The sequence below is a fragment of the Engystomops pustulosus genome, chromosome 10 (assembly GCF_040894005.1).
Source record: "Engystomops pustulosus chromosome 10, aEngPut4.maternal, whole genome shotgun sequence".
NCBI classification, from domain to species: domain Eukaryota; kingdom Metazoa; phylum Chordata; class Amphibia; order Anura; family Leptodactylidae; genus Engystomops; species Engystomops pustulosus.
This window is the reverse complement of record NC_092420.1, coordinates 33,437,097-33,453,491: the sequence shown is the minus strand read 5'-3', so window position 1 is coordinate 33,453,491 and position 16,395 is coordinate 33,437,097. Positions and strand designations below refer to the sequence as shown.

General features: G+C 41.9%; 1 protein-coding gene across 1 annotated transcript; it reads left to right on the top strand.

Moving 5' to 3' along the window:
- The first annotated feature begins 697 nt into the window (after window positions 1-697).
- ADSL (adenylosuccinate lyase) lies at window positions 698-15,852 on the top strand. Its single transcript, XM_072129103.1, has 13 exons — window positions 698-1,034; window positions 3,120-3,323; window positions 3,485-3,529; window positions 3,617-3,696; window positions 4,781-4,952; window positions 5,701-5,747; window positions 6,153-6,243; window positions 8,201-8,270; window positions 9,029-9,176; window positions 11,898-11,988; window positions 13,039-13,128; window positions 14,181-14,357; window positions 15,613-15,852. The coding sequence occupies exons 1-13, from the start codon at window positions 825-827 to the stop codon at window positions 15,697-15,699; spliced, it is 1,512 nt and encodes a 503-aa protein (XP_071985204.1). The 5' UTR covers window positions 698-824; the 3' UTR covers window positions 15,700-15,852.
- Window positions 15,853-16,395: the final 543 nt, after the last annotated feature.

The window sequence follows — 16,395 nt, the reverse complement described above, 5'->3', positions numbered from 1 at the left end:
GAGAGGCGCTCTCCCCTGGCACTGCAGTGTGCCCGCCGTGCTACGGTATGGCGGGGAACGGCAGTTTGAATGTAGCCTAAGGCTGTGAGGCATAAAGATCCGGCAGGGGACACAGGAAGGGGCTGGAATTTAAGCAGTATGGCTGGCCAGCCAGCGCCAATTATCGGCGAGCTGACCCTTTAAATTTCTTTAAGCTGCGGCGCACTTGCCCTAGGCGGCGGGGATGTGCATTCCGCGCTGCTGGAGTCATCGCTGGATCCTGGGGAGGTGAGTGGAACGCCGGGGGCCGGGAGCAGTGGAAATGGGCATGGGTGCGCCTGCTACCCGGGTGATGGGTTACAGAAGCACCCCTGTAAACTGATTTCTTCCATTGGATGCTTTTTTTTTTAAAATGTATCTGTGTTAAGATAATTTCCCATAAATGTAGCCATGGTGTCCCTTAGAAATTAGATTATCCTTGGGTACGACCTACTCTGCTGGAGTGATTGCATACAGAGTTACATCACATTTTATGGAGAAAAAATACTTTATAAATAACGCAAGAAATAACACAACTTTTATTTTTCGCTCCTTAAAACGTATGAAAACCACATATTGTACATTGGACTAAGAAAAAACCCAACAATACGACATAGAGTTGCGTTTTTCTATTAGTTCTCTGCTGCGCACCAGGTACACACAGCGTCACTGTGGTAACCAGAGCGCGGCACGCCGCAGCTAAGATGGCGGAGTCATGTGACCGCACGTGACAGGCGGCGGGGAGACGCCTCCATCTTGGAGGTGGCAGGCTCGCTTTCCATAGTCTTCACAACTCGTACAGGGAGATGGACGCAAGCAGTGGTTTGAGCGGGGAGTCCGCGGCGAGAGTGGCGGGCAGTGTGTCTCCGCTTGCCCAGGGGCCTGAAGAAGTCCTGCGGTACCGCTCCCCCCTGGTGTCACGATATGCCAGCCGGGAAATGGCCTTCAACTTCAGCGATAGCAAGAAATTCCAGACCTGGAGGCGGCTGTGGTTGTACCTGGCGCAGGCCCAGCGGGTAAGGTAACCTGTGCACTGGCTGCGGTACCGCACGTGTGTGATCAGGGGGTTATTAAAGGGGGCAACACGTGTGCGCTGTGCAGGCGTCTGTCACAGGCTGAGACCATACTACAACTTCCCGGGAAGTCCAAGGCTGTTATACTATTATACCAGTGCTATGCATGTGTCCCGCTAGGTGTATATAGACATGGAGGCACAGGGTCAGTACAACCAAACCTGCACATGACAGACCCTGAGAGAAGGTGGAAGTGACATCTCACAGAATAGTCCTGCAAGGAAGCCAACCCCATAATGAGGAAAGATCCGGGGGAATCCGCAGCAGGACTCTGCCCCTTTCCATCTAGACCTGGCCGGGCTAATATACACAGTTCTACACAATACCTAATGCCCTACCTAAAAGGCATTACCTCCCCCCTCCCCTATTCATAATGCCCTCTCCTTATGCCCGTTCCATTATGCCCCCATATATAGTGCACCCTTTATACCCCCTCTCCTTATGCCCCCATATATAGTGTCCTTCTCTCCTTATGCTCTATTCATTATGGACGGGCTGGACATGTCCTGGCGCTGATCCAGATGGACAGTCCAGCTAGGAGTGCAAGGAGTAACAGTTGAGCATGACATTGGGAGGTGCTATGTGTAGCCCTGGGGGGCGCGGGGGCGGTGCTATCGGTAGCCCTGGGGGGCGGAGGTGCTATGTCTTTATGGAGAACACCAATGATTTAGATGAAGAACTGATCTGATGGACAATCCTATATTTTACATTTAATGCTTAAAGGGGATATACAATAAATGAATATTGTAAACCTAGACGCCCGCAGTGTGGTATCTGCTGTCACGGCTCCTCTGTGTAGTGTGCACGGCCTGACCATTAAGATGTTTTATTTTTAGCCGTGCAGGCTGAGTTATTAGCTGGAGACTATCTTTAGGCCCAAGGATTTTTTTTCTCATCGTAACCTTTCTGCAGACTGGGACCCCGGGTATAGTTTTTCATGTGTCCTCCACAAGCACAATGGTTTTCATGCAGGCGCTTGTTTAGTCAGCGGGGTCGTACTGTGGCGTGCTTAGTAATTTGCTTTCCAGTTGAGGTCCCTTAGATTTCTTTATAAACCATGTGGGTGTTCAGTGAAAAGGACTATTTATACATCTGCCGTATCATGCCGATAAGAGCCTGATTTCCTCCTCTGAGAACATATAATTGCTTGTTTCCCGTCTTTTGTCTTGCCATCCCTTTTTTTTTCTTCTTCCTGACTAAATTGAATTTTTGGTAATTTTCAGTTCTTAAAGGGGTTGGCCACTTATAGCAAACTTATGAAAATCTTGCATAGATAAACCAGGGGCACTTACTCATAGATCTTCTTATATGTGTTATCCATGGCCTCCTTCCTTCTAAAATATAATTTTAAAGTTATGCTAATGAGCCTGAGGGTCTCTGGAGGGCATTTCCAGTGCCCCATGTCTTTTCACTGGTTGTTACAATGAGCAGAGACACATTCTGTTAATAGTAGCAGCCTGTGAATCTGAGGGGCTAAGTAAACACCCACCAGAGACTTGGGCTCAAAATAGGCAATGGATAACAAATATTGGAGGATTACCTTGATTTGTCAGTAAGGCTGATGCCACATGACCCGTTTTTGGATCGTTTTCACTGTTTACAATGTGTTTGGCTACTTTGACTCCATCCCCTAAAAGCCCGTCCTGATTCTTGCTGCCTGCGGTCATGTGACCTGTGGCAAACGCCAAGCAGGGTAAGTATAATATGGGTGATCCAATTAGGGTCTTATACTTACGATAAGCAGCCAACCCTTTTATGCAAACTTTAGAATTTTCTCAGTTTTGTTTTTATATTGTTGGCTTGTCATTAGTGTATGTATTTGATATTGACGCCCACTTCCCCTAACTGCATCGTCTTCTCGGTATACCATGCATGGGGGTTACAGCTTGTAGTGCAGCTCAGTCCTGGTGTCGTAACTGAGCTGTAGAAGAACCTCGTGACTGAACTGAACCCAACTGTCCGGCAGATCCTTGAGTGCATGGGCAGAGGACTGGTAAGGGACTGACTTTGCTGTATCTTCTTGTACAGAGCCTGGGGCTTCCAATATCAGAAGAGCAGATCCAAGAGATGGAGGCCAACTTGGAGAACATAGACTTCAGGATGGCAGCTGAAGAGGAGAAGCGTTTGCGGCATGACGTCATGGCACACGTGCATACATTTGCCCACTGTTGTCCCAGGGCAGCACCCATAATTCACCTGGGGGCCACCTCCTGTTACGTAGGGGATAATACAGTGAGTGTTGCTTTTGGTTTCTTGAACTGATCTTAAGAAAAGGTCAAATTGGAGCAAAGCCGGTCGTACATTTTAAAGAATGGTCATCAGTTTGGCTATAACTTTTTATATATCTACTTTAGAGTTTCTGCTCTGACAATATGACCTTCTTCTACTTTCAGGACCTTATTGTTCTACGTGATGGATTTGATCTACTTCTTCCAAAGGTAAGGAACTGCTGGCTTCAGAGAAGCTGTGAGGATAAGTCACTATCTGTATTGTAATTGTGTCTTTCTCCTGTCTCTGGATCACAGCTTGCTCGGGTCATAAGCCGCTTGGCAGACTTTGCAGAAAAATATGCTGATCTTCCAACTTTAGGATTCACCCACTATCAGTAAGCAATGGCTCAGCTGCTCTAGTTCTGACCTTTGTTATTTGATCTTCATGTCCACCCAATAACATTTGCAATGATCTATCTAGCTTGGTTGTACACTGACTTGTACTGCACATTCACTAGTTGTTGGATTTGTTTGGGCTTTTTGTTCCCTTACAGTATGTATATACAGGCGGTCCCCTACTTGACTTATAGAAGACCTCTGGTGAAGCTCTCCGAATGCTTTACTATAATCCTAGATTGCAATGATCAGCTGTAAGGTGTCTGTAATGAGGCTTTATTGATAATTCTTGGTCCCATTACAGCTAAAATTTTGAAACTGGAGCTACAATTATAAAGTATACAGTTCCGACTTACAAATTCAACTTAAGAACAAACCTGTGGAACCTATCTTGTACTTAACTCTGGGACTGCCTAAAGTAGTAACTTTTAGCAAAATGTGTTAGAATAATGCTGTACATATTTATATCACTCTTTCCCAGGAACAGCTACAGATGCAGAGGGTGCATGTACTTCTGGTCACTAAAATTAAGTTTACAGCACAGTGGCTCAGTGGTTAGCACTACAGCCTTGCAGCGCTTTGGTCTGGGGTTCAAGTCCCATCTAGGTCAACACCTGCAAAGAGTTAGTATGTTCTCTCCGTGCTTGCATGGGTTTCCTCCGGGTCCTCTGGTTTCCTCCCACACTCCAAAACATACTGGTAGGTTGATTAGATTGTGAGCCCCAATGGGGCAGGGACTGATTTGGCAGATCTGTACAGCGCTGCATAATCCGTGTGAGCTATATAAATAAATTATTATTACCGTTCACCAATATCCCCACTTCTTTTTCAGCTGCAGTTTTGCCAAGTAATTGACTGTTTAGAACATAATTGTACTTTTTATTTCCATGGCACAAGTGCATAACCTTTAAATTAATTAAACTTCAATCGCTATTTCTACACACATTTCAGATCTATGTGTAAAATCCACACACAATCCACAATGTGTGCAGATTGCCATAGGGCACCAATTGCTTGACGCTTCACTGATGTTCAAAATTTTTGTTCTGACTACTGAGTAAGCCATGTGTTGTTATGTTGTAGACCAGCTCAGCTGACCACTGTAGGGAAACGTGCTTGTCTCTGGTTACAAGACCTATGCATGGACCTACGCAATCTAGAGCGTGCCAGAAATGACCTCCGATTCCGAGGGGTAAAGGGCACAACGGGCACACAAGCCAGCTTCCTGCAGCTTTTTGATGGAGACCATGACAAGGTATGGTTGTGTTGGAAACGGGCTTTAAGAACTTGTTAAGAAAATCCGTCTTTCTTAGAGGTCTATGTGCCGTCTCTGCCATTCCTTCTAGAAATAAGTAAGGCGGTGATTGACTTCTGCTTATATTCAGGGTGTTGCCTACATATGGAGAGTGACACCACTGTGGATACATCCAAGGTCTCTGTTTAATGGAGGCTGGTGATGGATGCCATGCAGTGGGATCTATCTCCCATTGGTAATTATAGCCTCAGTTAAATGGATACCTTGGAAATGATTTATCATAACGCGCAGAGATTATCTCAATAAATGCAGCCAGCGTCTTTTCATATATGAAAAGTTGCTGGCTGCAGCGAATGCGCACACGCGGGGGCAGGAACGCCCCACTCCCCGATGGCTGCGCCTACTTGTCTTAAATCAGCGAATAGGACAAAATAGTGTAGTTTACAATGCTTTTCCATCCTTTGTATCCTGCTGTATGTTGAGTTTTAAGTATATGGAAGCATTAAGCATGCACATCAAGAAGTTTCCTGGCATAGACTTTCAACGTGAAACGAAGTGTGAAGATGCTTGACAATTGTATGCAAAAACTGCTCCCCATTATACCTGTGGACCAATTTAATTTTTTTAATCTTATGGTGTATACTAAAAAAAATGCATCAGAAGTGACTGTCCATTGTCTTCCATTGATTTATGATAACATTGGGTTGGCTTTGGTCCCAGAATTCATTGTGTTTGTCCATTTGTGTAGGTGGAAGAGTTGGACAGACTGGTGACTAATATGGCAGGATTTAAAAGGTGAGATTCTAGTTCTACGTTCTTTCTGCGTCTGTTCGCTTTACTGCACTGATGATGACATATAAAGTGATGTGTGCATAAAACACACACAACTGGATTTCTAAGCGTCCATGTTTTGTCCATCTTTCACAAATTCCATAGAGGACAATAGTCAAAGTCTTCAGAGACTAATGGGCCAGACTAGGACATGTTTGTGCATTGCCCCATCTAGTGGTGACAAAATGTAATGCTTAAAGAAACCCCAGTCAACCTCTAACATTTAGGCGGCATCATGTGGATTGGGGATAGGTGTTCCAGCGGGAAAACGCCTTACAGCCATGATCTAAGGATATATTTGATTCAAGGGTGAGCGAGAAAATTTAAAACTTCAGTCTTTATTTTTTTTTTTTGTATTGTTTTTCAAAGGGCCTATATAGTTACTGGGCAAACCTATAGTCGTAAAGTGGATGTAGAAGTATTGTCGGTTCTGGCCAGCCTAGGAGCTACAGTTCACAAGGTGAGTATGAATCCAGAGTGACCAGGACAAATGGCTGAAATCATAGCTTTTATAGTTTTTTGTCTCATTTGTAAATCTAATATAAAGGAGTATTCTAGTTTATTTTGTTTTCATTTATTATGACAGTGGATCATTCAATCTTCAACATAAATGCATTAAATATTCTGTGTACATCATATGATCTCCTCCCCTAGAATTCATTATATCTTTGCATTACATATGGTGCATGTTCTGGCTCAGCACATGGGACACATCCATGACATGACTAAATATTGCACCATGCGTTCCATGTCATTAGATGAGCCTTAACTTGGCTGTCCGCAGTTGTATACAGTCATCTCGGAGCACAAAATGGGCGTCCCATGTCTCTGTTTGAATGAAAAGACGTATATACGTGGCGCTGCAGCTCCATTAGTCTGAGTGTAGCTGCTGTTATAGCAGTGGTACCAATTATAATCACATTATACAAGAGAATAATTTACATATTGTTCGTATAATGACATCTTACAACATCTCTTGTAAAAATAGTCTTGAGTTAACTCTCTGCAGTACTGAGCAAACTTGGTTACTGCATTTTGATTCTCCACAGTGTTGTACACTAGCCCTATAATATACAGGGATTTACTACTGTATATATGTTTTTGGCCTTTTATTAAGTACTTAAAGTCCCAAATTTACTATCCATTTGGCTCTCAAAGGAAGGGACTGTCAGATTCTTGCACTTTGAGCACAGTGAGCGGACTTACCAACCATTGTTGGACATACCCAGCATTATAGTTTGGGAAATGTTTTCTTGGTATTGTTTGGATGATGATTGTTTGTACATCCATCCCTTGTAGACCAACCTGTTGAACGGTCTCTGTAGAGCTCGAGAAATATGATCTGCCCTATTATACTGTCACAATTGTTTGAGAAGTTCCAGCTACATTCCCGGCCTCCTGCTTTTCCAACGTTTAGATGCATAACCTGGAAACATGTACAGGCGGTCCCCTACTTAAGGACACCCGACTTACAGACAACCCATAGTTACAGACGGACCCCTCTGCTCACTGTGACCTCTGGTGAAGTCTCTGGATGCTTTACTATAGTCCCAGACTGCAATGATCAGCTGTAAGGTGTCTGTAATGAAGCTTTATTGATAATCCTTGGTCCAATTGCAGCTAAAATTTTGAAACTCCAATTGTCACAAAAGAAAAAAATTTGTCTAGAACTTCAATTATAAAATATACAGTTTCGACTTGCATACAAATTCAACTTAAGAACAAACCTCCGGACCCTATCTTGTATGTAACCCAGGGACTGCCTGTATTCAGTAAGTTGGAAGAGAAATTGAGGACTGGAGACAAATAGTGACACAAGTGGTTGTCTAGCATCTGAAAAAAGCTGTTGTGAAGAAGAAAAATTGTCTTCATGCAGCTTGTAGGTATGTGCAGTTTTTTGATGAATGCATTCATGTTTTTGTAATACCAGACAACCCCTTTAAAGGAAACCCACCACTTCCGATGGAGGTTATTACCTGCAAATGACATGCACCAGCTCAGGGTGAGCTAGTGCTGGCGCTTATTTTTATTTCATAAAACAAATGTAAAGCGTTTAAACGCTCTAGTAATCTTTATATACGGCGGCGAGCGCGTGCCACGGTGCGGTGAAGCTACTTGTATATAAAGATTACTAAACCATTTAAACGCTTTACATCTGTTGGAAAAACATAACGAAGATGAGCACCGGCACCAGCTCACCCATCGGAAGTGGTAGGTTTCCTTTAAGCGGTTGCGTTTGTTTGTGATGCTGGTTCCAGCCTGACTTGGCCATTTCATAGATGGTTATGATGCAGTAAGTTCTGATCGTTAGACCTATGGTCAGGCTACGACTTGTGTCTGTAAAATGGTTACAGAATGTTGTGTACGGTAAAAATATATTTAATTGAGGGTAAAAACTGCATTTTATCTTCCCACAGATATGTACTGATATTCGCTTATTAGCCAACTTGAAGGAACTTGAGGAGCCATTTGAGAAAGAGCAGATTGGTAAATGAATGCGTAAATTCTATTTCTTGTCAAATTCCATTTTGCTGAATGTGTATATAACATAAAAGGACATCAGGTTTACTGGTGGTAGACTAGTCCTACTTACAAGCTCCTGTGGTATCCTTCTTCTTAGAACTTCTTTTATTATAACCCTGTACACTGCAATTTCAACCATATAGAATTATAAAAAAATCTCTGGCTTACGTCACTGGAGCGCCTCTGAGCGCCTTGGCTTATCACTTATTCACTCCCCATCTCTGCAATCTGAACAAGTCGGAGTAGTGGAGGGAGGTTGAATTATAAACTGAGGAGCTCTGGTGACGTAACCTGGAGCACCCCAAACTGATTTTAAGAACTCTATATTTTCAAAATTGTGGCGTACAGAAAAAGGATTCCACTGGAGCTTGTAAGTAGAGGACTAGTTTACCCATCAGTAGGTAGGTAGATGTCCTTTAAAGCCCTTGATTATAAAAGTGGATGTATCCATGGCAAGCCTGCTTTTACTTAAAGGGAATGTCGCATGTTATTGTTCATCTAATTAAATTATAGAAGACAAGAGTTGAGAATTCTCTCAAATTCCAATTTCGTTTGACCATTTTGTATGATTGTGCGATTTTGACTACAGGCTTATTACCATCTGAATATCCATTTTTGAAGTCTGGTGTCCTTTTTTTTTCTACAATGATGATTCTGATCTCTAAACTTGGCAAATATTCTGTATATGTTCCATAACTGTAATCTTTTTCTTTTTTTCCTAGGATCGAGTGCAATGCCCTACAAGAGGAACCCCATGCGTTCTGAGCGTTGCTGCAGCCTTGCTCGTCATCTCATGACCCTTATCATGAATCCACTGCAGACGGCTTCTGTGCAGTGGTTTGAGCGGACACTGGATGACAGCGCCAATAGGTATAATTATCCATATAGGAGATTTATTACAAAAGGAGCTACAAGCCTCCTGGTTCTTTAGAAGCAAAAAGAAAAAAAAACACATTCGGGGAGATTTACCCAAAAATGTTTTCCCGAAAACTAGTTCAATTTTTTTTCAATTCTAAAAATATAAGGCCTCCCCTGAAAATAGACATAGCAACAGTCATTACTACAGTTCTCCTCCCACACTATGCCTTACTATTAGTAGATAACTTGCATACGGCAAGAGGTGGCAACATGAATTCATGGGATAAAATCGGACAGTTGCATTGCAAATGCGATTAGAGAAGCTACCTGAACAAGAAATGGTTACTTAAAGGGAACCTGCCATGAAAATTAACCCACCCAAAATAAAACTGATTAAAAAACATGGCCCTTATCCATAAATGGTTCCTTACCTTGGCTGCAATGTTGTAAAATCATATTAAGTCATCTAAGGTCCTGTTACATGATTTTATATGAAATCACTTTATGCCCACATGGAGGTATGGTGAGGAGTAGAAGTGCATGATTTCATGTGATCGGATGCATGCATGAGGTAGACACTGCAAACATAACTGTGTAAAGGACATTAGATGACATCACACAGGTCACATGAGGAGGAGTAGATGATATTACCTGATGCCAGGTTATATCAGATAAAGTTGATCTATGGGGATGTAAGGGGAACCATTTTTAGCTAAGAGGTTTGTCAGTTAATAGGGTTCTTGGGGAACCTGTCACTAGCTGTATTTATGAAAATGTGAAGACAGGTTTCCTTTAACCCTTTCAGGACCTGGCCCTTTTTTGTTTTTTCATTTTCATTTTTTACTCCCCATGATCAAAAATCCATAACTTTTTTATTTTTCCATGTACAGAGCTGTGTGACGGCTTATTTTCTGCGTAACAAATTGCACTTCATAGAGATGGTATTGAATATTCCATGCCGTGTACTGGGAAGCGGGAAAAAAATTCCAAATGCAGTGAAATTGGTAAAAAAACGCATTTGTGCCGTGTTCTTGTGGGCTTGGATCTTACGGATTTCACTGTGCGCCCCAAATGACATGTCTACTTTATTCTTTGGGTCTGTGCGATTACGGGGATACCAAATTTGTATAGGTTTTATAATGTTTTCATACATTTAAAAAAATTAAAACCTCCTGTACAAAATTTTTTTGGGGGATTTTGCCATCTTCTGGCGCTAATAACTTTTTTATACTTTGGTGTACGGAGCTGTGGGTGGTGCTGTTTTTTGCAGATTTTGATGACGTTTACAATGTTATCAATTTTAGGACTGTTCGACCTTGTGATCACTTTTTATAGAATTTTTTTAAATGACAAAAAAAATGCCATTTTCGACTTTGGGCGCGATTTTCCGTTACGGGATTAAACGCAGTGAAAAACCGTTATTATATTTTGATAGATCGGGCATTTTCGGACGCGGCGATACCTAATGTGTTTATGATTTTTACTGTTTATTTATATTTATATCAGTTCTAGGGAAAGGGGGTGATTTTGAGTTTTTAGGGTTTTTTATTATAAAATTTTTTTTTTTTTTACTTTTTTTAATTTTTATTTTTAGTACTTTTCAGACTCCCTAGGGTACTTTAACCCTAGGGTGTCTGCACGATCCTATCATATACTGCCATACTACAGTATGGCAGTATATGGGGATTTTACTACTCATACATTACAATGTGCTGATAGCACATTGTAATGCATGGGTTAACCCGAAGTAGCCTCGGGTCTTCGTGAGATCCGAGGTTACCATGGCGACACGGGGAGCGGCGATCCTCGAAAAAAGATGGCGGCAATCGAGGTGAAAACACCCGCAATCGGTGCTAGCACCGATCGCGGGTGTTACCGGTAAGCCTTTGCTGCAATATGCAGCAAAGACTTACCGGCTATGGAGAGGGCTCAGCGCGTGAGCCCTCTCCATGCACCCGCGGTCGTGAACGGGTTAAGAAAAGTGCTATTGTTAATTATGAGTAATTGGGGCCAATGATTCTAATAGAAATGAGTCACATGAATTTTTGTTCATGGAAAAGATCTAGTGCCTCTTTAGGAAGAGAAATTAACACGACACTGTTTTTTTAAAATTAGGAAACGTGGTATCAATGTGTTATTAGACCAGTCTTCTGTGTCAGATTTATCTCTGCGTCCGATGCTGGATGATCATTTTTTATATATTTTTTTTTTAATCCGATATTTTTTATTGAAGTTTTCTGATTTTACAACACTATAAAATAAACATTACAATTACACACACAGAACGGTACATAACATACATATATCCCTAACCCAACACCCCGCCTTGCTGGATGATAAATTCGGCGTAGTATAAGACTGTTGAGTACTATGCACCATCTTTTAGTTGATCCAGTTTGGTGTGCCAAAAATAATACATTTTAATGTGCACTGACTTTTTTCCTAAGGCCACAAGTTAAAAAAGTGCATAAAAATGGTCTCAAAACCCATATTAAAGTTCTTGTGCAGACGCCTTGATACGTTTCCCCCATTGTGTATGGCACTCTATAAGCACGGCAGATCTACCATTGCTGTTGATGAGCTTCTCTGTGCACTAGGTTTGTCCATGTGTCTGCTGAGGCATTTGTGACCCTCCAAATACAGTGCTTGAGCCATAAGACACTGTAGATTTCATAATCTCCTGATTTTTTTTTTCTCTGCATTTACCATCTCTCTATTTTTACTCTTTTGTAGACGCGTCTGTCTGGCTGAAGCTTTTCTGACTGCAGATATTGTTCTCAGCACTCTGCAGAATGTCTCTGAAGGGCTTGTGGTTTATCCAAAGGTAACTTGGACCAATAAAATCACAACCCTGACCTAGTATCTCTACGATTGGGTATTACTATTACCGCTACAATCTGCAATTTCTAGTCTAGTCATAGAATTTTAATTTTTCTGTCACTGCTACTACTTTTTAATGATGTCTATTTAAAGAGGACCTGTCACCACCCCAGACTTCCCAAACTGAACATACCGGCATGTAGGCGCTAGTATCATGATTCTGGGGCACTTGGAATTTTCGTTCTAGCCCCCTCCGTTCCCGAGATGTGCCCCCCGTGATCTGACGATTCCGAGGTCTGTACCGTCAGAAAGGAGGAGCTGCAGCACGGGTGGGGGGGTGTGAGTATGCTAAAATATTCTGACACCATCCAATCAGCGTCGGATGCTGTCAGCTAAGAGACTCAGCTAAGGGTGAGGGCGCGCTGAGCAGCTGCGCGCTCCCGACATCATGTGTCTGCAGTGCCGAGCCGCTTGCCAGAGCATTGTTTTCAATTTAATTCTGGGTTCCTTTTGTGATATATATGGCATGTCCTGTGTGAAAGTATATTAGACACAGCAACTTTGCTTCCTTAGCTACCAAGTGCATATCAATATATACAAATGCAGAACCGCAGCACTTGTTTAGATGGTTGTTCACCTAGTTGGTAAGGAAACAAAATCGCAGTGTCCAATATTCATGCACACAGGATATGCCATATATGTCTGACACATGTGAATCTGAAACCTTCCGAGGATCTCTATGGTTATCCATATGGTGGCTATCCACTCGTGGATGTGCAGTTCTTTCCATATACTTTCCATGGGAGCCAAGGTCCTTCCTGTGGATATGCCATAAATGCATAACATGAGATACCCATTTAGATATTGTAATGTAGTCTGTAAGGTTCCCAAAATAACATTGTGAACACGTAACCTTGTGATTTATTATTTAGCGCTATGAAATATGAATGAATGTATGGCGTGCAGCATCTAAATACAAAGTAGTTTGTATGATCATTGCTGCATAAATGGATTTGTTTTCTAATGCCTTCTCTTCCATCGTTGTCTGCCCTAGGTAATTGAAAGGCGCATCCGCCAGGAGCTTCCATTCATGGCTACAGAGAATGTGATAATGGCAATGGTGAAAAGTGGAGGAAACCGACAGGTGGGTTACACGATCCCCTGCTATTTGTCATGGGAACCAACCTCTGGGTACAGCAATTACTCCACCCCTGCACTGTGGCAGGAACTACAACTAAACTGTATGGAACTAAATGGTATGGTACATGTAACAGCAGTACAAAGCTATCATTCTGCAAACAAGTCAACATAGCATGACAGTGTCCTCGGTTCACTCCTTTGAAGGAAATCTACCATCAAAATCAAGAAAGATAAACCTCTGTCAATTACTCATAAATCCAGATACTTTGACTGTTAATCTTCTTATGTTTGTTAACCATGGTCTCCGTCCTTCTAAAAATCAACTTTTAAAATTATGCTAATTAGCATACTTTTAAGTTGTGTTACCAGAGCCTCATCCATTCTCTGTGTTCACAGGCTGTTACATTGTGCAGAAGTACTTCCCCTCTTACTGTGTGAGATTACATCAGGCAGAGGGAGTGGTGAAGTGCTGGAAGAGCAGGCGTAATGGCTCATTAATATAATTTTACAAATTGATTTTAGAATAAAGGATGCCATGAATAAAGATATAAGATAACTACCGTCAAGGTGGCTGGATCTATGATCTATCTATTTTGATAGTAGATTTCCTTTATTTACTTATAGGGAATGTATGTCCAGTTTATTCTTTTACTCTTTTACATGATGCGAGAACATATCCCTCCAGAATTTAGTGAAGTGCTTTACAGCAGCATTAAGGCCTTAGGTCTATCGTAGTATCTAGTCATGTGCTGTGCAAGTAAGAGCAAAATAATTTGTAACCTCATCTATAGTCCGTAAGGAGGGTCTGATTTTTATTTATTTTTTTTACAGCGATCATACCTTCTATTGTAATTTTATCTGTGATGTGAGTTGACTGCTGCAGAAAAAAAAAAACACAAAATTTAGGAAATGTCTAGATGGCTTAGTGACTAGGATAATAGTATATTTTGTGAAATGGAAAGAAAAATTATAAGATATTCCTGAAAAATAGGTTTAACCTAAAAAATATAATTCATTTGTTTAATCGCTCATTCCATTTGTCCCTCTCTGTTTTAGGACTGTCATGAGCGAATCCGGGTGCTCTCCCAACAAGCTGCTGCAGTAGTAAAGCAGGAAGGTGGAGACAATGACCTGATCAGCAGAATTCGGTCTGACCCCTACTTTGCTCCTATTCATGGACAATTAGAGCAATTGATGGATCCAAAATCTTTTGTCGGAAGGGCCCCTCAACAGGTGGGGTTAATGTAATCGTATATATAGACTACTTATACCAGATTCCACTTTCTAGGAACTGGTTAACAGAGACCTTTATAATACTGAATAATGCCGTATTAGACACACAGTGTTACTAGTGGAACTGACTTGGAGCTGTGATGTTTACAGATGCGTGGGGTTGCAGCACATTACCCACTATATGTGGCCTCGCCCTTTGGTTTCAGCAATGCTCAACATTGGTTCATTCTTTTTAGTATAGAACATAGTTTCTCAAAGAGTTACCAGCCTACAATGCATCACCATTTCAGACCAAAGTTGCTCAGTTTAACATCACTGTAATAATCTTTATATAGCGCCATCAAATTCACGCTTTACAAATAGGGGACATGTACAAATATAACATTACAGAGAACAAACAGTGATATGGATCAAGAGTGAGGGCCTTGCTCGCAAGAGCTTACAGTCTTTGAGGATGAAGGGGCTGACACAAGAGGCATAAGAGCTTGTATAATGGTCCAGCTGTTCTTTATAAGGGAACAGTATAAAATTTAATAAATATTCTGCTTCTTGGACCAGCCGTCAGCCGCCATCTTGTGTACAAAGTCTATGGTGAAAGTGACTGCAGAGAAGCCTGGAGCTTGGTATATATCTGGTGTTTGCCGGATAACAGATAGTAGATAGGACATAGGATGGGTTAGTAAAGGGAGAGTTGACATTTCATACAGTTAGCAAGTGTGATAGCGTGCTTAAATAATGGGTGGGAAGGCCATCCAGAGTGGAGAATAGACCAGGCGTTCCAGGAGTTTGGAAGGAGATTAGAAGCTGGCCAGTAGTTAGTAGCACTGGATGGGTCCAGGGAAGGTTTCTTTAGTAATGGGGTAACAACCGCATGCTTTAAAGAAGAGGGAGCGATGCCCGAAGAGAAATTGAGGTGAGAAGTGACTGCTGGGGAGAGGGACTGTACGAGATGTGAGGGGATGGGGTCACTGAAGGTTGTGGGTCGAGCAGAGGAAAGGAGTCTGGACTCTTCTTCCTCTGTGACCGGTTCAAAGGAAGAAAGCGAACAGGATGAGGTACTGGAGAGAAGGGGATTAGTGGGGTGAGCGGATTGCAATAAATTTTCTTTAATTTCTCAATCATTATGAAATAAAGTAGGGGGGCTGCACCTTACTGGATTCTGATGGTATATTTCCTTTGATACCTCATTTACTGTGCAACAAAATATTCTGAGGACATTGACATAATGGAGAATTTATTTGGTCTTGTTCTCTAGGTGGTGAAATTTTTGAAGGAAGAGGCAATTCCATTACTGACCCTCTACCAGAACAAAATGGATGTGAAGATAGAGCTGGACCTTTAATATGCATCAAGATGAAATATTTATTTTGGAAATAAAATAGATGAATTTCTGTGATCCCAGTTCTTCAGCTGCACTGCCTGCTATTGTTACAGAATGTTTATTATTGTATTTACTGTGTTGCAATTGACTTCATATTATACTGGTAAGACACAGTGTTTTAGACTATTTTTTTGGTGCGAATTACCACTGATTTCTGTTGTAAACAGATTTATTAAATATTCACCAGTGGTAACTCTCTGAAAACTCTCAAAAGCAGAGCTCCTCACTTATACAGGTACTATAGAACTAACGATTGAGAAGCGGCACTTCAGACTTCATTTCAGCCTCAAAAAGTGACTTATCCCTGGCAATACCTGACTCTTCACTGCTTGTTTTCATGTGACTTAGCTGACAGACATGGACTCTTTGCATCATAATTCAAAGGTGCAAGGAATCCCATCCACTATACTAGTCCATCGGATCTGACCAACATAGAAGTCCATTTACATGGACTGAGCACGTTAGGCTGGCTTCACATTTGTCCGTGATCGGCCTACACTGTACTATTTGCTATGGCGCATATCGGGAAAACAAACTCTATGCATCATGCAGATGTATGATGCACAGAGTTCAGTCCCCAGCAGAATGATCAGTCCGTGGCACGGCACTTCTCACATCTGTGATTGCGGAGAAATGTGAATCCAGACGGGTAAAAAG